This window comes from Penicillium lagena, assembly GCF_028827675.1.
Source record: "Penicillium lagena strain IBT 129212 chromosome Unknown utg000006l_segment0_segment0, whole genome shotgun sequence".
Classification (NCBI taxonomy): Eukaryota; Fungi; Ascomycota; class Eurotiomycetes; order Eurotiales; family Aspergillaceae; genus Penicillium; species Penicillium lagena.
This window is the reverse complement of record NW_026623227.1, coordinates 1,166,322-1,186,950: the sequence shown is the minus strand read 5'-3', so window position 1 is coordinate 1,186,950 and position 20,629 is coordinate 1,166,322. Positions and strand designations below refer to the sequence as shown.

Sequence of the window (20,629 nt, the reverse complement as noted above, 5' to 3'; positions counted from 1 at the left end):
GGTCGCGTAGCCCATCTCACCCCGACGATGGACGCGGCTGCAATCGCCTCGTCGTTAGCCGCCGTCGCGACAACCACCCTCCTCGCGGCCACCACCACCGCATCACCCTCATCCCAGCCCCACAAGATCTTCCTGCACGGCTCAGGCTCAGACGGGTCTCATGGACAAGATGGAGACGAAAAGGGAGAATGTAGGCTGCTTGGGCCATTCTCTCTCTTCATCCAGGTTGCCCTCGGTGCACTAGCGCTGTTATCGCTGGTGTATAAGCGGTGGAGAGAACGGCCACAGCGACCGATCAAAGTGTGGGCGTTTGATGTCTCGAAGCAGGTCTTTGGCTCGGCGATGCTTCATCTGGCCAACCTGCTCATGTCTCTGTTCTCGGCGGGGCAGCTGGAGCTCCAGACGCATTTCAAACCGAACCCCTGTTCGTTCTATCTCCTGAATCTGGGTATCGATGTAAGTGCATTTACAACTATTCTTGTTGCCCGATGACTGATTGACTGACTGGGTTAGACCACCCTTGGGATCGTGATATTGATTGCGATTCTCCGTGTACTCAACTACCTTGCATCCTACACGCCTCTCGCCAACCCTCCCGAGTCGATCGAGTCCGGGAACTATGGCCACCCGCCGCGTGCATGGTGGTGGTTCAAGCAGTCCATCATCTACTTCTTGGGACTGCTCGGCATGAAGATCTGCGTCTTCTTCCTGATCCAGTTGGTGCCGTGGATTATCAAGGTTGGCGACTGGGCTTTGCGGTGGACAGAAGGGAACACCGCCGTTCAGATCTTCTTCGTGATGCTGCTTTTCCCGGTGATCATGAACGCCATCCAGTATTACCTCATCGATATCTTCATCAAGAAGCCTCTTTCTTACGACATATACGCGGAGGACGATGAGTCGGATCCCGTCGAGGATGATCCCCATCGAAGTGCTCTGCTCGCGGGTATTGACGAAGACTATTCTTCTGATGATTCTGGTGATGAGATGCCGAGGAAATTGGCTCAGACAGCCTCACCGAAACTGGCTGCGAAGGCGACCCAAGAGGCTGAGGGCCAGCTCACCGAGGACCATTCTCCAGTTCCACCGTATGAGGCATCCAACTCGAGCGGTAGCGATCGCAAATACAGTGGTGAAGCCGATGCTACCCATCATCATTGAACAAGCTATTTAGGAATATGAGCGTTTGGGTGTTTGTGTATTTGGAAAGTCTTCTTTTTCGTGGGAACGAACTGATGAAATTCGGAATGTGTATACGATATTGTCCAGTGAATACGATTGTTCTCTTTTCTGACTGTGGGAGTGTCATGTATATGGGTGCTTCGGACTTGCGTAATCCAGCCATTCAAGGAAGTCCTCTCCTTTATGTTTGATTCAACGTCACAGCCTGTCGCTCGGGCACTATGGTGGCTCAGGGGGTTTAGCATTAATTACACGAATGGTCTAGATATTATCCCTACGCTGGGGCTGCTGGTTTCTCCCCAGGTGTGTAACATCATCTGGAGCGTGGTCGGCTTTTTCTTTTAGTCACTGGCAGATCCCGCTGTCAACTTTTGGTCGTTCTCTTTCCCTTTTACCCTCTTCCTTTTAAATCACTGGTAACTATATTACTTCGTTCCTTATATGCAGGTGGTACAGTAGTATATTTTGGAATAGACCGCCTATCCCACCGCCTCGATCTGCCGTCTTTGCAAATTTCCAAAGAAAATTATTCTGAACTCCGCCTACGGACCAACAATCGCAACAGTACTCTGCGCTCTGCAGGCCTTGTTGCTGTCAAAATCTACACAGCTGTCACCATGTTGAAAACTGCGATGAAACCAAAAACGAAGCGGACGACCACTCGGTCTCCCTTCGAACCCACCGCCATGCAGCATCGCGCGGAGGACGAAGACATTGACATGGAGGATGAGACCAGCTCGGATGAATCAGATATTCCTGAAGCGGATGAAGCCGAGAAGAAGCTCGAGCGCATGCTCTTTGGCGACGACGAGGGCTTTATGGGCGCATTGAAGAGCCAGCAGGATCGGGCGGATGCCATGGCTCTCACCTTGAAGAGCGATGACGAGAGCGAAAGCGGCGACGAAGAGGCAACAGACGGAGAGGAGGGCGGTCTGGAAAACATGGCCGATGCAGATGTTCGTTACATGACATCTATTTCCCGAATTTTTTGCATATGGCTGACTTTGATTTTAGCTCTTTTTCCTCGACTCGGGCACTGCACCTGTTTCCGCCGATATCATTCCCTCCCCCGAGATACCGTCCGATGCAGAGGAGGAAGATCAAGAAGAAACCGTTCCAGCTGTGTGGCATGACAGCGATGATGAGCGACTCGCAGTCTCGCTCGCGAGCCAGTCTAGACTGCGGAAGCTGCGGGTGACGGAGTCGGAAGATATTGTTAGCGGCAAGGAATACGTCCGTCGACTGCGCAGGCAATTCGAGCGCCTGCACCCGATGCCTGAGTGGGCGAATCCCGAGCTGGCAGCGAGGCGGCGCAAGACGGATTCAGATGATTCCGACGTTGGCAGCGGGGTGGAGATGGATACCGACGATGAGGAGGAGCAATTGTCCACGCAGCCTCTGGCTAAGTTGCTCCGGAATGCCTCTGATCTTACCCGGATCGAGGACAATAGCCACGCAGGCGGCAAGCGGAAGCTGCGCCAGGAGGTTATTGATATCCAGCGCGTGAAAGACGTGGGCAAGACCCAGCCGGTAAGAATGCTTCCCTCTTTTGCTTCTGATTGAGTTATAACTAATCTTAAAATGTAGTCCTCTATCGACTCACTGACGTTCCACCCGCACTACCCCCTCTTGCTATCTTCCGGGCCTGCATCAACCCTGTTCCTGCACCACATCTCCCCACAAGCACCAGCACCGAACCCGCTCCTGACCTCCCTGCACATCAAACGCACACCAATCCACACCTCTGCCTTCGCGCCTCCTACCGGCAACAAGATCTTTGCCTCCGGTCGTCGGCGTTATTTCCACATCTGGGACCTGGACTCAGGCAAAGTCGATAAAGTCAATGGCTCGGCAGACCGGAAAGAAGAGCAAAAATCCATGGAGCGATTCAAGCTATCCCCCTGCGGACGGTACGTCGGCCTGGTTGGCACCTCGCGCAAAGGTGGCGGTCTCATCAACGTCCTGGACGCGGGGACCGCACAATGGATCGCACAGGTGCGCGTTGATGGACGCGGCGGCGTCGCGGACTTTGCATGGTGGTCTGACGGCGAGGGTCTGACGGTTGCTAGCAAAAACGGTGAGGTATCCGAATGGGATGGCCGACTGCGGCGGGTTGTGGCTCGTTGGCAGGATGCCGGTGCCGTGGGCACCACTGTGCTCACCCTAGGTGGTCGCTCCGGCCGGACACAGCTTGGCGGTGATCGATGGGTGGCAATTGGCAGTTCGAGCGGGATCGTCAACGTCTACGACCGCCGGGAATGGGCTGCTGCATATGCCGCCTCGGCCAAAGATGACCAGCAGAAGCAGTCTGGGATCCCACTCAACCCAACTCCCGTGCGCGCTCTGGACCAGCTCACTACTCCGATCAGTCATCTGGTATTTGCACCAGACGGGCAGATGATGGTTATGGCGAGCCGATGGAAGCGGGACGCTCTGCGACTTGGTATGTTTTTTTTTTTTTTGGAATTTCTTTTTGAGGGCCATTTGCTAACCGCATATACTATGTATAGTTCACCTTCCATCGTGTACAGTGTATCGCAACTGGCCGACCTCCAACACGCCGCTAGGCCGCATTTCCTCCGTGGCCATCTCACCCAACTCGGAGCAGTTAGCTGTGGCTAATGAGCAGGGGAAGATTCGGATGTGGGAGATTCGGGGTTGATCTGTTGCTTTTGTCTCTTACGGTAGAGAGTTGCCATGTAGATGTATCTACTACAATGCATATCATACATATACAATCTTGCATTTCATCGATTCAGAATATCGACAGATGGGAAGAAAAGAAAATGTAGAACAATTTTATTGGTATATACTACCAGAAAAGCACGCCAGTATATTGACCAAACCAAGAAGGCCAACAACATGCAGACCAACGAATATCATAATCCCATCACCAATCCGATTCCAACCCAGTTTTCGGAGGTAAACAAACCAATTTGCAAAGATCAAACTATTCTCCCCACGTATCTATCTATTCCTTTACAGGAGCGTCTTCATATCGTCCATGTTACGAATACCGGCCAGGTTACCCGCCTTAACACGCTTCAGCGTCAAAGCGGCAATCAGGGCAGCACCAACACCGGACCCATCCTCAGCAGCCATGATAGAGACCTTGTCCTTTTCATTGGGCGCCCAGTCCAGAATCTCGCGCAGGGCCTTTGCCCCACGGGCCTTGAAGTGCGGGTACTTGGTGAAGACGGAACCGTCCGCGCCGACGTGGCAGGACTGGATATTCTTCTTCTTGCATATGGCAGCCACACCGCAGGCAGACAGACGCGCGGCGCGGGTTCCAATCAGCTCGGCGAGACGACGGGCCATCTCCAGCTCGGGCTGTGTGGGACGGATGTTCAGCTGGCGCTCGAAGAGATCCAGCGTCTCCGACAGGTTTTCGTAGGGATCCTCTTCGATCGCGGCGAGGAAGGACGCGTCTAGCAGATAGGGTTTGTGTAGCTTGGAGGTGTCCTGACCGTTGAAGATGAGGCCGGGCCGCGACTCGAGAAGGTCCACCAGGGCCAGGCGGAAGATCTCACCCAAATACAGGCCGGCGGTCATCTTCTCGAAGGCCTGCTGGCCGGGCCGCGGCGAGTCGCGGTCGATGATGTGGTCGTATTTGGTCAGCGGGAGCACGACGTGCTCGTTGTCGAAGGCGCCGTACTCGCAGTTGATGGCGATGGGCGTATCGGCGGGCAGACCTAGGTGGGCGATCTTGGGGCACGAGCCCACGTCCTCCATGTAGGCGGCGTTGACGCCAGTGCCGAAGATGCAGCCGATCTTCATCTCGGGGTCGGTGTATGACGAGGCGATGAGGGTTCCGGTGGTGTCATTGATCAGCGCGGCGACTTTGATAGGCAGGCCCTGCATTTTCTTGTCAGAATCAGAACGCCAAATCCCAATTGATATAGACAAACCCTCTTCTGCAGAATCTTCTCCAGCGGGGGCACCACGTCCTGGCCCTCCACGCCCTCAATGTCGAATCCTTTGGTCCACCGCTGCAGGATACCATGGTCGATGTATTCCTGGGTGGCCGGGTAGGAGAAGGTGAAACCGAGGGGCAGCTTGGACAGGTTCTCGCCCTCGTGGTGGAACTCGATGAACTGCTGCAGGCAGTCGGCGATGTATTCCCACATCTCCTCCGCGGTGCCGGTCTTGAGCTCCTCGGGCATCTTGTATTTAGACTGGGTGATTTCGAAGGCGCCCTTCTCGTCGGTCAGGGTGATCTCGCAAACCCGCAGGTTGGTGCCACCCATGTCGAGGGCCAGGAAGGTGCCTTGTTCGTTGCCATCGGGGAATCCCATGACCCAGGTGACGTTCATGGGCTGATAGCATAGTCAGTTGGGGATACCATCATCAATTGCGTTGGGAAGAGAAGCTCACAATGTTGCCGCCCTTGACGGTGAGGCCTTATCGGAGATCAGCCAGTGTTGCGATGCGGCGGGGCGGGACGACCTACCTTTCTCGAGTTCCTTGACGAAGTGGTCGACGACCTGCTTGAGCTTGGTGCGGTCCACGGTGAACTGGTCCTCAAAGTCCTTGATCTGCTGCAGCAGGTTCTGCGGCAGACCGTCAATGGATCCTGGAGAGGCATGGTGGTGAGTATGACGCCAGCAGTCGGGCGGCGGAGGATACGGGACTCACCCTTGCGGGAGGGAGGCTGCTTGGGGCCAATTCCGACCATAGTGACTGTGGGAGTGTGTATCTGGGGGGTGAAAGGAAGAGAAAGAAGGAGAAAGGAGAGGAAAAGGAAAAAGAGATACAAAGGACGGATGCGGATGACGCTGTGGACGTGGGGCTGGCCCTGCCTGGATCCGGAACCGGTGTTCAACCAGGGAAGTTCGGGCGAACTTACTATACACGATCACGACCATGATCATCGCACCTCGGGAACATACCTCCTATTGAATAATACTTTGGATTCTCTGATCGTAACATATGATTTATTCATCACCATAACTCATGATTCCCAGGTCATCGTCAAATCGTACACTCGCTTCTTCACTCCTCCCGCGCCAGATGCGGGAACACATGGGCGAGACCCGGTCCGACTCGTTCCTGCTCTAACTGGCGGTGTGGATTAATCTTCTGGTCGAGTCGCGCGCGCACCCGCTGCCGGTACGCATCCGTCAGCCCCAACGTTTTGTCAACTTCCTCCGTCAGGCGATCAACCTCATCCTGCAGACGTTCGTCCCGGGTCCGCGGCGGCTTGTCTTCTTCCTCCCGGGCCTTGGGGTCCGGATTGGTCTCCTCCCAGAGCGCCTCCAGCTCCTCCTCCCACCCCAGCGCCCGAGCGAACCTGCGCACGCCCGCGTCACAATCCCCCAATAGCAAGACATCGTCCGGTCGAGACCCCAAGCCGCCAACACGCTCCATGTTAATCAGCACGCGCGGAATGCCCTGAGAGCACATCGAGGGCAGGCTGGCAAACGGCTGCACGGACAAACTGGTCCCCATGACAATACAGAGGTCGGCCGCAGCGGGCAGTCGGTTATTCAGGAAAAATGATTCGGGCAAACTCTCCCCAAAGAAGACAATATCTGGCTTGACAATTCCACCACACTCGGGACAGTAGGGCACCTCGCCCTGATCGATCACCGCCTGCATCTTGTCGTCCGGGTACAGGGTCTTGCAGTCGATGCAGCGCTGGGTGGCAAAGCTGCCATGCGCCTCAACAATCATCTCCCCCGGCACACCGGCCTGGCGCTCGAGACAGTCGATGTTCTGGGTAAAGAGTTTCAGCAACCGGCCCTTGGTGAAGAGCAGCCTAATGAACGAGTGTGCAATTGTCGGGCGATAACGGCCCGGGTATAGCTCTTTGGCCAGCGCGTAGAAGGGTTTTGGGTTGTCGCGAAAGAAGCTGATGTCGAATACGGCCTCGGGGTCCGGTAGGTCCAGAAAGTCAAGATTGGCGTAGATGCCGGTATCTGGCGAGCGGAAGTCCGGGATGCCGGCCGAAGTGCTGATGCCCGCACCCACCATTACCACGATGCGCCGCACCTTGTGCTCCTGGATGTACTTGGCCACAGCCTCGATGCTGCGTGCTTCCAGCACCGAGGGACGAATGGACTCGTCCACAACGGTCGACTCTTCGTTGCCCATTGTGGCACGAGAGCGCCGCGGGCCTTGATGCCGGGGTCTTCGACGGCGTCCAATGGTAGAGAGCGAGCTGATGCAGCGGGATCCAGCACGAGGATTTGTAGAAGAGAGAATCGTTAGGGAGTTGTCAGTATTGTCAATATGTTCTCAGTCTGGACCAAACGCTCTCACCGCCCTGGCCCACCACGGCAAGACCACACTTACGGAACTACGTTGTGTACACATATCTCGGTCGCACCCTCGCTGCCACAGATGGCTCTCGCGTCTCCGGCCCTGAATGGCCATCCTTCCCCTCCCTCCCCAGCAGAGCCATTGGCCGCGTCCGATGCTGCTGCTCCCCCCGACGTCTTCAACGCCAGCTCCGTCGCCGAGATCAAAGCCACGCTGTCCCACCTCCACACCCAGGAAGCTTCAGTCACCGCCCGCCTTGATGCCTTGGTGTCCTCGCAGAAAGATCTGTCTCGGGAATTGGGTCGGCTCGACTTGATGCGCGCTCACATTGGGTCGCAAGCCAGCACGACACGCAACATTAGCCATGGAATGCTCTCCGAGGCCGCCGGAACGGCTGACCGCATCTCCAGCGCGGTGCGCCGTCTAGACCTCGAACAAGCTCGGGTGAAGGCCACTCTGGAGGTGGTCGAGCAGGTGGCAGAGCTGAAAGCGTGTGCGTTAGGCGTGGCGGGGTCAATGGGGGCTCCTCAGGACTGGGAGACCGCCGCCAGCTACCTGCACCGAGCATCCCAGATCCCTCCGGCGGTGATACATGGGGGCTTTGCCGCTGAGATGGTACCCACTGCAGAGGTCCCGGATCCACCAAGTGTGACGCTGGAAAGCGCGGCCGAGTCCTTGTGTGGTCTGTTCCTGCGCGAGTTCGATAAGGCCGTCAAGGAAAACGACGGAGCGAAGATCACTCGCTTTTTTAAACTGTTCCCTTTGATTGGACGCTCGGAGGTTGGTCTGGATGTCTATGGACGCTACGTCTGCCAGGGAGTGGCCACACGGGCACGCATCAACCTCAACGCGGGAACCGGTGCTCAGACCAAGGACGGGTTCTTCTATGCCAATGCGCTCACGAAGCTCTTTGAACATATCGCGCAGATCATCGATGGGCATGGAGGTCTGGTCGAGCGCCACTACGGTCCGCGCAAGATGGGGCGGGTCACTGAACGACTGCAGATCGAGGCGGACGTGCAGGGCGGCATCATCCTCGACACCTGGAGCGATGAGCGGCACGTGGATCGCAAGCTGATGGATATCAAGTCCTATGCTTTTACGTTTCTTGTGCAAAGCTTTTTGCCTGCTCAGCGTACAGGGCCGCAGCGCACGAACTCCCCGGCTCCCGGCACGATTGCAACTACGGAAGATGAGGGCGTGGACATGAAGGAAATCGACGGTATTTTGAATGAAATGGCTATCATGCTGGGTCGGTGGTCACTCTACTGTCGATTCCTGGCGGATACATACAATGTAGGCCGCCCATGTTCCTCGTTTCAAACAAAAATTCTTACTGACATACTCTCAAGCCTCCTGCAGATGAGGATGGAAACGATGATGAGGACCGCAAACTCAACCTTCCGGACTTTTTGCAGGAGTCATCCTTGTTCCGCAAGGTCAATGACCGGCTAGTGGCGCCGTTCAACGCGATGACGACCTTCTTCTTCCGCCGCTCTGTCGAAAAGGCATTCCAGCTAGATGAGTCGCCCTCCGGATTGACGCTGAATCCGCAACGTCCACTGAAGGCTCAGCCGCCTCATATCACCTCAGCAGTCGACGATATCATGTACATCGTCAACAAGGTCATCCAGCAAACGCTGGCCACATCGCAAGTAGCGGTGGTGACCAACGTGGTGCCGACTCTGTCCCGCGTACTGGGATCGGACTTCATCGGGATGACCCAGCGCAAGATGCGCGATGAGTGCTATCCCCGCGCCGCGGTCCAGGGGGCACAACCCCCAGAGCAGACCGTGATTGCATTCCTGGTGCAGATCAACAACCTCGACATCGCAGTCGACTACATCCGCCGCATTGTTCAGAACAATACGGGCTCGAAACAGTCCCTTGCGGAGGACAGCCAGCCCATCGCAACCGAACACCTCCGCTCCCTCTTCGCGGCCCCCACGGCAGCTCTGCGCGTTGCGCAGACACTCTACTCCCTAGCCTCAAGCTTCGAAGCCAAGGTCAACGATCTGCTGTCCGACGGCATCCAAGTCGTCTTCAACAACGTCGTCAAGAATCGTCTTCGCCCCATCCTCGCAGACGCATTCCGCGACATCGAGTACCAGCCCCACCCCGACTCCGACGGCGGCGAGCACGACCTGCCCTCCGACGATAATGCCGACGGCACCACCCGCCGCAGCAGCAAAGAGCTCGTCCGCCCGCGCTTTGCAGCAGGCTGGTCCGACCTGCTTGCCCCCATCGCGCGGATTCTGACCCCAGCCTCCTTTGACCGCCTCCTCACAGCGACAGTGGCATATCTAGCTCGTCTCTTGGAGAAGAGACTCTGGTCGTACCATGGGCGTGTGAACCCGCTCGGTGCTGCGCGACTGGAACGAGATGTTGCTGGCCTGGTTAGCGCTGCTGTTGATGTGGGTTACACCTCTGGTGCTCCCGGTCGATACAAACACCGCGAGGCATTCGCACGCTGCGTGCAGATGACTCTTGTTATGGGAATGGATGAGGATGAGTGGGATGAAGTCTTGCGGGGAGGTGAAGCGGCGGAGGTGGTGGAGAAGTTGAGTCGGGAGGAAAGGGTGCGTATACGTGGAATGGTGAGGAGAGATTAATCTGGGGATGTACATATAGAACACCGTTCTTGAATATTCGATCCATAAAAAGGTACTAGAAAATGAATCTCGATGCACATACAACTAGTAGCTAGCTAGGGAAGTGATCTACAGGAAGGGAACAAGCACAAGGAAATAAAAATCAAGATAGCCTTGTTTTGTCTGGTCTATGATACTGCAGTTTTGCATCGAATAGCACAGGAACAGAGAGAGAAAAAAACTGATATCCTCGAGAACTCCCATCGCCAGGCTCAATCTAGCAAGCGGAGTAAATAGAAGCAAAGTTAAGAAGAAAAAAAAGAGCAACACCCAGTGAGTATTTACAAACAGAATCCCCAGGAACGAACATGAACGCCAGGCCCGGAGAAGAATCAGAATCAGACAAATAAGGGTGCTCTTTTTCTTGACAAAATCAAGGAGTTGTATTGTGTATGCAGGGTCGATGGTTGGGTGTAGGATGAGGTTGCGGTTGGTGAAAGAGGTGGACGAGAAAGAGGTATAGAGGTGGTGGCGGTGGTGAAATAGTCATGGTCGAGAACGTAGATAGGTATACACAGGTGAGGAGAAAAGAACAGGAGAAAAAGCTCCAGGCTTTTTTTCTTTTGGAGGTAGATGCGAGGAGGGAAACAAAATCAATGAGGCGCTCAGAGGGATATCGATCGGTGCGAGAAAATGAGACGTATGCGAGGTGCAAAGTTGGCGCTGGATAGGTAGAAAAAAAGGATGCAAGGATGCTGGTGGCTATGCAGATCGAGAAGAAAGACTAATTCTCCGTCTTCTCATCAACGGGCCTCAACACGCCCGGTGTCCCACCCATCGCCTCGCCAGTATCAGGCGGATGCTGCTCAGCGACCTGGCGCGGCGCAGGCGCAAGTTTCATTTCCCGAATGGCCATATCACCCTCACTGCCTCCACGACTGCTCTGGCTGATATCGCCATTCGGCGCGTGGCCCTCCAGCATCATCTCGCTGTGTTCGCCGATGCCGTATCGCTGCGCAGCCGGAATCTCATGCCCGTCTTCACGCTGATCGTGCTTCTGCGGTGTCCAAGCAAGATAATCCCGACGGACCTCGACGTAGTCATACGCGAATTCGCCCAGCTGGTCATCGTCCATCCCGAGCAGCTCGGCTTCTTCGGAGGCGCGCAGATTCAGGCCCGGGATGGCGTTGATGGCGTAGGCAATAATGGCGGAGACGACGAAGGAGTAGGCCGATGTGGCGACGATATATGCAACCTGCACGTACAGCTGCTTCCAGTTGTGGATGACCCAGCCGCCGGCGGTGGTGCCGGTGTTGACACCGTCGAGGCCGATGATGGCGTTGTCGCCGAAGAAAGCATTGAAGATGAGGCCGATGATTCCTGCGACGCCGTGTTCAGCCAACACATCCATAGAGTCGTCGATGCGGATCCAGTATTTGACTGTGCGACAAAAGATGTCAGTAGGTGAACCATGCCTCCAAGACAAAAACAAGACTCACTCTTGGTGGAATAATTGCAAACAATGCCAGTCACAATCCCCAGGATCACACTAGCCCACGGAGTGATAAATCCCGAAGCGGGAGTGGCAGCCACCAATCCCGAGATCGTTCCCGAACACCAGCCGACCATCGACCACTTCCGAGCCAGGCGCCAATCGAGCAGAACCCAGGTGATGGCACCGAACGCGGCAGTCAAATTCGTATTCCAGGAAGCCATTGTCGCACGAATGTTAGCACCGAAAGCTGAGCCACCGTTGAAACCGAGCCAGCCGAACCACAGAAAGACCGTGCCGAGGAGGATGAGCGAGACGTTGTGCGGCCGGAAGTTGAGCATCATGCGCTCCTGCCGGCGACCGAGCACCATGGAGTAAGCCAGAGCCGTGAACCCGGACCCGATCTCGACGGGCCCGCCGCCCGCGTAGTCCATGACACCATACTTGTACGCCCAGCCGTTGGGATTCCAGGCCCAGCAGGCTAGCGGGCAGTAGACGATTGTTGCCCAGAGGAAGACGAAAATCATGGCGGGAAGGAGTCGACCACGCTCAGCAACGGCGCCCATGATGATGGCAGCGGTGACGGCGCAGAATTGCATCTGCGGAGAGACCGAGTATTAGCAACCGCTTATCAGAACCCTCTTGTAATCGGACAATACAAAATACATACCTCATAAAACGAAAAGAGCAGGTCCGGAATCAGCGGCGAGCCCGGACTGGGGTTTGCCAGGGTCTTCATCAGACCGAAATTGCGCAGGTTGCCAATATAGCCATTGGTTGCGGTCGGCGAGAAAGCTAATGAGTAGCCCCAGAAGTACCATTGGAACGTGACGACCGACATGGAAGCCATACAGGCCCAGATCATGCTGAGTGCAGACTTCCGGCGGGCCAGACCGGAGTACAAGAACCCCAGGCCGGGGACCATGACGAGGACCATGGCGGAGGCCACGATGATGTAGGCCTGGTCGCCAGATTGAAACCATTTGTTGACATTTTCGGTTCCTGCAAGACCCTACATTAGCCCGAGCTGGTTAAATCCTAGGATAGAGAGCAGTGCGTACGAGAATCACCGCCTAGATCGTTGGTGGCCAGACTAAAGTCGGAGGGCGCGCCGATCCAGTTGTATGAGGCATAGTCCGGCGCATACGGCGCCTTCCCGTTGAACGCCATGGTGCGCGGAGGACCTCACGCGAGAGAGTTTGAGGTCTGGGCGGGAGGGAAACAGGTCAATTGGAAGGAAGACAGGGGAGGCTGGGTAGGGAGAGTAAAGGAACTGGAATGTTGAAGAGAAGGGGAGAGAAAGAGAGAAGAGAGGAAATGCTGTGGAGGACGAACAATCGCCACTGGGGAGGAATCGGAATGATTATAGGGAAAAGAGAAGCTGGCAGGAAGTGAGTCGGATCGACAGCTCCACCGAAATCGGTGTCGAGGGGGAGAAAAAGAAAAACCTGGGCGCTGAAGCGGGTCGATAATCGATGACAACAGCAATGGGATAAGCGGATGATAAAACGAAACAACCATTTTTTTTTCTAGTTAGTCTAGGAGTATAACAACACAGCCCATCCATAACCGCGCCATGCGATGATCATGATGATTCTCTCTCTCATCACCCGTCTCCGGCTCCGAGGGCCGCAGGGTCATCTTATCCGCAGTGGCGACGGCGAGAAAGGTTCCACGCCCATGGGTCTTGTGCATGATTGCCTTAACGGAGCAATCATCAAGGTCGGACGTACATAATAATACGTCCCGCGGACGTGATGCCGGGTATGTATATATATACTACTCGATCGCGACGAGCATGACAGAGATAACAGATCGGCCTATCTCGCAGAGATAGGATCCCCCGAGCTCTATCTAGTTTTGCCTGTATAGAAGCAGGGACTGCACTTATCAGGATGTTATCAGGAGGTTATCTGGGGCTTCTGATTGGGTGATTTTCGACTCCTCTGATTGGCTCCAGATAAAGTCGCCCGTTGCCACTGATCGCGGTCTAGCCGGGTGCGGACTAGTGCAGTGATAGACCGGGCACCGTCGATTGGCTCCAGATAAGCTACGCCGTGTTCTCCCGAATAGGTGACAAACGGTTCGCTAGGTATCTGGAGGTACACGAGCTCTTCCAGTCTTCGGTTCATCTAATAAGCAACAAGGGTCACGGTCATAGAAGAGTGGATCTGGGTGGATGAACCAAATGTGCGGGGAATGCCCTAGAGGAAGTAGGAGACGGGATGCAGACCGGGAGTGAAGTGAGACCTGTTCGTCCAGAGATATCTAAGATTTATGATTGCGGTCCTTTGGCTGATAGAACATTGCTGGCTTCAGAAATCATCTCAGCAAGGCCGGCTGGCCCAATGGCAAGGCGCTTGACTACGAATCAAGAGATTGCAGGTTCGACCCCTGCGTCGGTCATTCTTTTTGCTTTTTTGATCGCGACATCGTGATATCGCTAGGAATATATTTTTTGCATATGATCGACCGTCATCTATTATTATGTATAAGGGAATCATCCAACGGCAATATCATTAGCTACAACCGGCACCCATGCATCACACATTCACACTATAGCCGACCCCCACGCCGCGCCGCCGCCGGAGCGCATGGAGGTACTTGCGCCCCTCATCCACCCAGAACACCGAGCTGGCGATGCACAGCAGCTTGAACAGCGACCCGAGCCCCAGCGGTTCCGTCTGGAAGATGCGCTGCAGGACCGGCAGGTAGATCACGCAAGCCTGACCGGCCAACGAGCCCAGCACCGCATAGTTGAACATCTTGTTGCCGAACAGCGGCAGCTCGCCGCGGAGCACGGACTTGCCCTCGCTGCGGCAGGTCAGCGCGTTAAACATGTCGAACAACACAAAGCACGTGAAGGTCATGGTGGTGTCGTGTGCCGTGACGACCTTAGAACGCTTGCCTAGAGGCTGGCCATCGTCGACGTCACCCATCTCGTGCACGTAAATTGCCAGGGTGCCTAGCATGATCACCATCGCCGAGGTGAGGACTCGCTGAATGAGTGGTTTCGTGAGCACTCGTGCCGTCTTGGGTCGGGGTGGCCGGTTCATGATCGACGGGTCCACGGGCTCGACGCCGAGGGACTGAGCAGGTGGGCCGTCCATGAGAATATCTGGACGAAACGAAGTTAGAAAAAGTTGTCTGACATGACATGAGACAAAAGACTCACTAATCCACAAGATTTGCATGGCATTCAGTGGATTCTTGAACCCGAGTGTAGTGCTCAGGAGCACGAGAGTGAGTGCCGCCACACTGGTGCTGAGTTGAAAGGTGATGAAGTTCTGGATGTTATAGAAGATGCCCTTGCCCTGCTCGATCGCACGCAGGATGGTCGAGAAATCGTCATCCGTCAAAATCATGTCGGCGGCTTCCTTGGCGACGTCCGTGCCAAGCCTGCCCATCGAGATGCCGATATCTGCTTTCTTGAGCGCCGGTGCATCGTTGACACCATCGCCCGTCATGGCAACCACGTCCCCGCGAGACTGGAGCGCGCGCACAATCTTCATCTTATGGTCAGGACTGGTACGGGCGAAGACCGACGTGGTGGAAATGGCCTGAGCGAGCTCGGCGGTGCTCATGTGGTCCAGCTCATCGCCCCGAAGGACGGACCGCGAACCCGCACTCTCATTGATCGGCATGCCAAGTTTCTTTGCGATTGCCACAGCCGTTGTCTCGGCATCGCCGGTGATCATGATGATGCGCACCCCTCCGGCCATCAGACGCCGGATAGCCTTGTGTACATCCTTGCGTGGCGGGTCGTTCATACCGATCAGCCCGGCGAACACCAAGCCTTTGTAACGATCATCATCATCGGGCTGGCCGCCAGATCCCAGAACAGGCGTTCCCGATCGGCTGCCAAACGCCCTGCCGCCCTTGGAGACGGGCCCGCTAGCAAAAGCGAGGACCCGAAGACCCTCTGCCGCCATCTTCTCGCCTGCCTCACGAATCACCTTGCGTCGCGCCTCGTCCAGGATAACCTCTCGGCCATCCTTGGTCAGGTAGGTATCAGATCGTAACAGAACCTGCTCGAGAGCACCCTTGATGTAGGCAACATCAGAGCTACCATGGGCGGAGTCTGTGCCACTGCCAATGATGACGCCCATCCATTTTCGCTCCGAACTGAAGGGGGTCTCGGCCACGCGAGCACTGATCCGATCGCGTACATCGTCCTCCCCCAGCGTATCCAAAAGATCCAAAATAGCCACATCGGTAGGTTGACCGACCCATCGGCTCTTCACGGAACTCGCATCTCTGTCGATGGTCGACGATAGCACTGCCGCTGATGATGCGCTGGCTGGCGAGTTGGCACTGACTCGTGACAGCCGGGAGTTATTCGCAATGTTACCAACTCGAAGTACAGTGCGAGCCGCAGGACCGGGAGACAGCACAGATGCCATGTCCCGTTGAACCTCGAACGGCTCGATGGTGTCAAAATGCCACATCTTGGTCACAGTCATGTGGTTGAGCGTGAGCGTACCGGTCTTGTCGCTGCAGACCACATTGACCGACCCAAGTGTCTCAACGCTAGGCAGTCTCCGCATGATCGCACCTCTTTTGGCCATGCGTAACACGCCCAAAGCGAGGGTGACTGTGACAATAATGGGCAACCCCTCTGGAATTGCCGCTACTGCAAGGGAAACGCCAATGGTGAACATCTCAAGGAGATTGCGGCCCTGCAGGAGCCCAATCACAACAATCAACCCGATCACACCAAAGGAGATATAGCTCAGTTCTTGGCCCAATCGGTCCATGGATAGCTGCAGGGGAGTCCGCGGACTTTCGATTTCTTGTAGAGATGCCGAGATGCTACCAAACTCCGTCTTGGCACCAGTTGCGATGACAATGCCCTGGCCGTAGCCAGAACGGACCAAGGTCCCCATAAATGCGATATTGTGCTGTTCGTTCAATCGAATATCAGCTCCAACGGCTCCGGTGGCAGGCGCGTCGTAAAAAGGCGACCGAGGTGGGGTGGCAGTTTTCAACGCTTCAACGGCTCCTCCGCGTGTGCTCCGAAGCGCTGCCGCAAATTTTACAACGGGTTCATTTTCTCCAGTCAAGTTGGATTCGTCGATACTGAGATGGGTCGCAGCGGTGATCCGGATATCGGCGGGGATGCGGTCTCCGGTGGTGAACAAGATCAAATCTCCTGGCACCAGCTCGGCCGCCGGAACGGTAGTCGAGGCCTTGATTGCCGCGGACACTGAGCTGGGACTCTTGCTCCGAAGCTCTTGCATCTCCTCCGCGGCATTTCGTGGAACAGGCATATTAACGTCAGCTCCCGTTGCCTGGGGCATAATGTCACGTATAAGATGAGCGTAGTGTGGCACGAGACGGCTCAGGGCTTCCAAAGACTTCTCCGACCGATATTCCTGAACAAATCCAACAGTTACGACAATTGTCACCGCGAGGGTAATGCTGAGGGCGTCATCGTAGTTGCCCATAACGAATGAGATGCCAGCCGAGGCAAGAAGGAGAAGGATCAGCGGTTCCTTGAACTGCTTGACGAACCGCAGCCATAGGGGCTCGGGTTCCTCATGGGGTAGCTCATTCGGTCCATCGCGTGCTAGGCGAACCTCGGCCTCGGAAGGGGTCAAGCCATGTAAAAGAGAGGTACGTAGTCGTTCGGCGGTTTCATGGGGCTCCAACCACGAATAGGTTGAGGTCGATATCTAGAAGAAACAAGAGGCTTAGAATTTGACTGCCCCGAACGCTACGGGACTTACCGACGACGGAGCCTCCGGTCTCGCTCCTAGAGGTGTCCCGCCTCGAGATGAGTCGGGGATCTGCGCATTATGCAGAGGCAGCGCAGGTGTTGTCGACCTTGACATTTCTCATGCTTTGGCAGACAAGAGACGGAAAAGGAAAATGAAAAGAGGAAAACCACGCGTCAGATTGATCACAGAGCAATTATCATCCCGTCTTGATTCCAATTGGTTTTGCTGCAAGGAGCCACTGTTCGGAGATGCAATCTGGCCGAAGTATCCACGGGGCCTAGACTGGTGGGACTAGACGGGGGTCAAGCTGAAATCTGAATCCGGGGAGGAGAGAGAATCAGGGGTCGCCTAAGGTGAACAAGTCGACAGGATTAATAGGTGGAATGGGGATATCAAGCGAACGAGAGGAGGGCCAAAAACAAAGAAAAGAAGACGAGGTACAGGCGACAGAGAGCCGGCGAGTGAAAGGACGAAGAGGCCAACAGGATGTGGATGCTTTACCCGTTTGGTGACCCCGGAAGAGCTATTAGTCCGGCCTCCTCATGGGGGCTAGTGTGCTACATCACGTGCACTCGCTGGGGGCATCAATACATACTGACTGTGCCACGTAAAGGGGAAGGAAATTCATGGAAGAATTACTATTGCTTGAGTTCGCTGATGAATTCCATTTTAGGATAGGTTACTAGACATAAGCGATATATTTAGAGAGGGGTAGATGAGACAACAGATGATACTGGACCCTGAAGTCGAACCCGGATACCTGTGAGAAGGAAGAGGCCTTCCATTACGGTAGGTGTACCACCAGTACACCAGCTCCGTCTAACAATATTTGCTGTGGTCTATGCCGTAGCCATGTTTGGGCCATGCTACTACTTACTGTACATGGTATAAACTCCGAGTGTCCGCCCGAGGTCACGTGGTTCACACCCCAGCCCCCTCCATTAGGTCAGCCGGAATGTGGACGCGCATCTGTCGTTCCTCGCTGGTTTCTCTGCCAACTCAACCCTCTGTCGCGCTACTCCCCTCCTTCCCCAACCCCCTCAAATCCCATCCGCCTCGATGGTTTGGTCTTAACGCGTCTATTTGTGTTGAATTCATCCTCTGATTGCAGCCCTTGGTTTTTTCTATTGCCGTGCGCGAAACCAACATAGGGGTCGCCTCGTTTTTGTTTTCCTGGTTTCAAGCGCGTCGTCTCATTTGGTGACTCGAGTCTCTCCACGCCCCGAGCCCACGCTGGGAGGGCCTGCCTTGGATCTGCCTTGTGTAATCCTGCTTGTCCACCATGTTTTACTCGGAGACCCTCTTGTCCAAGACGGGGCCGCTGGCCCGCGTCTGGCTGTCGGCCAACATTGAGCGCAAACTGTCCAAGTCGCACATTCTCCAGTCCGACATTGAGAGCAGTGTCAGTGCCATCGTTGATCAGGGCCAGGCGCCCATGGCTCTGCGTCTGAGCGGTCAACTGTTGCTAGGTGTCGTCCGTATCTACAGTCGGAAAGCGCGTTACCTCCTCGACGACTGCAACGAAGCCTTGATGAAAATCAAGATGGTACGTCCGTTCGCTGTTACGTTCCTGTGCATTAACTAACCATACGCGCCTCGCAGGCTTTCCGCTTAACAAATAACAATGACTTGACGAGTACCGTCGTCGCGCCGGGTGGCATTACTCTTCCCGACGTTCTCACCGAGTCTGACCTGTTTACGAATCTCGATACGTCTCTGCTGTTTCCCTCGAATCTGAACCTTGAGTCATCTGGGGGCAAGCGCCCCGGCGAGCTGGACTTTGGAAGCCAGTTTCTTCCCGACAGCACTTTCCGACGGTCTGTCTCTCAGGAGCCTCTGCGACTTGAAGACCCCTCTCTAGTTGATCTTGACATCGGCGACGATGATACGACCATCGAAGTTGGTCGTGACGCGCCACCAGCGCGCCCCATGGAAGAAGATATGATCAGTGATGCTGGGAAGCTCAACGACGACGTTAACCTGGAATTGGACATTGGCGATGATGATGCTCAGTCAGACAAGATGAATTTGGATTATGATGGTCCTCATGACAACTTGAACGACCTGGGCCTGGACTTTGACAACGACGACGGTTTCGGCGCCCTGACTCCTCGTGCGGAAGAGAATCGATTCCATCGTGACTCCGGGAGCCCGCTCTCGGATGCCGGATCGGCGCAGATGCACCAACTCGAAGAAGAGATGAACCAAGAAGAGCACGCTGCTCAGCATGGCCAGCGTGTTAAACGCCAAAGGCTCATGGAAATGGATAAGGAACCCACCATGTCCTCCAACGAGGTCAAGGCGCTCCAGAAAGATCGTTCCCAGATTCTGAAGCCGGCCACGTTTCTGCCCCGCGATCCTGTTTTGCTCACGTTGATGACTCGGCAACAGAACGGTGACTTCGTGTCGAGCGTCTTTGGCGAGGGGCGTGGTCGTGGCTGGGCTCCCGAACTTCGTGGACTGCTGTCGTTGGACTCTGTCAAGAAGGCTGGCGAACTCAAGCGGAAGCGCGACAGCGGTATCTCCGACATGGACGTGGCTGCCGACGTGCCGGCCTTGGAGTTTGGCGATGAAGAAGCGATTGTGGCGGTGGACGAAGGGATTGGTCTCGATACCACTCTGCCGCAGTCGGAGATTGAGTTCCCTGGCGACGAGGAGAATCAGGAACTGCATATGAGCGACGACGATGGCATCCAACAGCCGCTGGATGACTTTGATCCTGCACGTCCCCTGGACAGCGGTCCCGTCTCGATGGGCACCCAGCACGCCGTGCACATCCTGCGAGAGCGCCTGGGTGAGCCGGAGCAGAAGAAGAGCGTTCTGTTCCAGGACCTGCTGCCGGAGAAGCGAGCCAGCAAAGCGGATGCGACCAAGATGTTCTTCGAAGTCTTGGTGCTCGCCACGAAAGATGCGGTCCAGGCCGAGCAAGGTTCCAAGTCCATTGGCGGCCCCCTCAAGATCCGCGGCAAGCCCGCACTGTGGGGATCTTGGGCGGAGGAGAATGCCGATGGCGTCCCGGCTAGCCAGCTGGTGCAGGCGCTGTAGATGGCTTGTTGGTATTCATGTACAGTGCTGGTTGCTTTGGAGCTGTGATTGGAATCGGGGTATTTGTTTTATTGGGTAATCTTCCTTGTCTGAAATCAGTGGCCCATTGGGGTGACTAAGGAGTTTTGGGTGCTGCTGGGTTTGGAGAAAAGGGCTTTGTTAGGTTATTATTGCTTTCCAGTGGACTAGCTAGGTAGTTAGCGAGTAGCCAGTTAATTGAACATACGTCCGTCTACTACATGAGAATCGGCCAAGCTTTACGGATGCCTCGGCAGTGCGACGTACACAGTATACAGTAATTCCGAGATCTAGTTATATCCGTCGACCTTAGTTCCCAT

At 55.4% G+C, this 20,629-nt stretch overlaps 8 protein-coding genes across 8 annotated transcripts; 4 read left to right on the top strand and 4 right to left on the bottom strand.

The window, feature by feature from the left end:
- Positions 1-27: 27 nt before the first annotated feature.
- On the top strand, positions 28-1,161 carry N7510_008624 (STIMATE family protein; the record flags this gene model as incomplete). The annotated part of the gene is made up of 2 exons (XM_056980549.1): positions 28-456; positions 514-1,161. 2 exons carry the CDS (start codon positions 28-30, stop codon positions 1,159-1,161), a joined length of 1,077 nt encoding a protein of 358 aa, XP_056830758.1.
- A 638-nt stretch (positions 1,162-1,799) lies between these two features.
- On the top strand, positions 1,800-3,844 carry N7510_008623 (WD40 repeat domain-containing protein; the record flags this gene model as incomplete). The annotated part of the gene is made up of 4 exons (XM_056980548.1): positions 1,800-2,138; positions 2,197-2,712; positions 2,770-3,625; positions 3,693-3,844. The coding sequence occupies 4 exons, from the start codon at positions 1,800-1,802 to the stop codon at positions 3,842-3,844; spliced, it is 1,863 nt and encodes a 620-aa protein (XP_056830757.1).
- A 317-nt stretch (positions 3,845-4,161) lies between these two features.
- N7510_008622 (putative hexokinase Kxk) lies at positions 4,162-5,857 on the bottom strand (the record flags this gene model as incomplete). Its single annotated transcript, XM_056980547.1, has 5 exons — positions 4,162-5,037; positions 5,091-5,498; positions 5,557-5,582; positions 5,633-5,755; positions 5,818-5,857. 5 exons carry the CDS (start codon positions 5,855-5,857, stop codon positions 4,162-4,164), a joined length of 1,473 nt encoding a protein of 490 aa, XP_056830756.1.
- Positions 5,858-6,174: 317 nt separating this feature from the next.
- N7510_008621 (SIR2 family NAD-dependent protein deacylase) lies at positions 6,175-7,275 on the bottom strand (the record flags this gene model as incomplete). Its single annotated transcript, XM_056980546.1, has 1 exon — positions 6,175-7,275. The coding sequence occupies one exon, from the start codon at positions 7,273-7,275 to the stop codon at positions 6,175-6,177; it is 1,101 nt and encodes a 366-aa protein (XP_056830755.1).
- A 249-nt stretch (positions 7,276-7,524) lies between these two features.
- On the top strand, positions 7,525-10,055 carry N7510_008620 (Golgi transport complex subunit COG4; the record flags this gene model as incomplete). Its single annotated transcript, XM_056980545.1, has 2 exons — positions 7,525-8,739; positions 8,796-10,055. The coding sequence occupies 2 exons, from the start codon at positions 7,525-7,527 to the stop codon at positions 10,053-10,055; spliced, it is 2,475 nt and encodes an 824-aa protein (XP_056830754.1).
- A 763-nt stretch (positions 10,056-10,818) lies between these two features.
- N7510_008619 (ammonium transporter) lies at positions 10,819-12,696 on the bottom strand (the record flags this gene model as incomplete). Its single annotated transcript, XM_056980544.1, has 4 exons — positions 10,819-11,474; positions 11,534-12,125; positions 12,197-12,528; positions 12,588-12,696. The coding sequence occupies 4 exons, from the start codon at positions 12,694-12,696 to the stop codon at positions 10,819-10,821; spliced, it is 1,689 nt and encodes a 562-aa protein (XP_056830753.1).
- A 1,373-nt stretch (positions 12,697-14,069) lies between these two features.
- Positions 14,070-17,360, bottom strand: pmr1 (Ca(2+)/Mn(2+)-transporting P-type ATPase PMR1; the record flags this gene model as incomplete). The annotated part of the gene is made up of 3 exons (XM_056980543.1): positions 14,070-14,644; positions 14,702-17,201; positions 17,256-17,360. The coding sequence occupies 3 exons, from the start codon at positions 17,358-17,360 to the stop codon at positions 14,070-14,072; spliced, it is 3,180 nt and encodes a 1,059-aa protein (XP_056830752.1).
- Positions 17,361-18,528: 1,168 nt separating this feature from the next.
- N7510_008617 (kleisin alpha) lies at positions 18,529-20,291 on the top strand (the record flags this gene model as incomplete). The annotated part of the gene is made up of 2 exons (XM_056980542.1): positions 18,529-18,792; positions 18,849-20,291. The coding sequence occupies 2 exons, from the start codon at positions 18,529-18,531 to the stop codon at positions 20,289-20,291; spliced, it is 1,707 nt and encodes a 568-aa protein (XP_056830751.1).
- Positions 20,292-20,629: the final 338 nt, after the last annotated feature.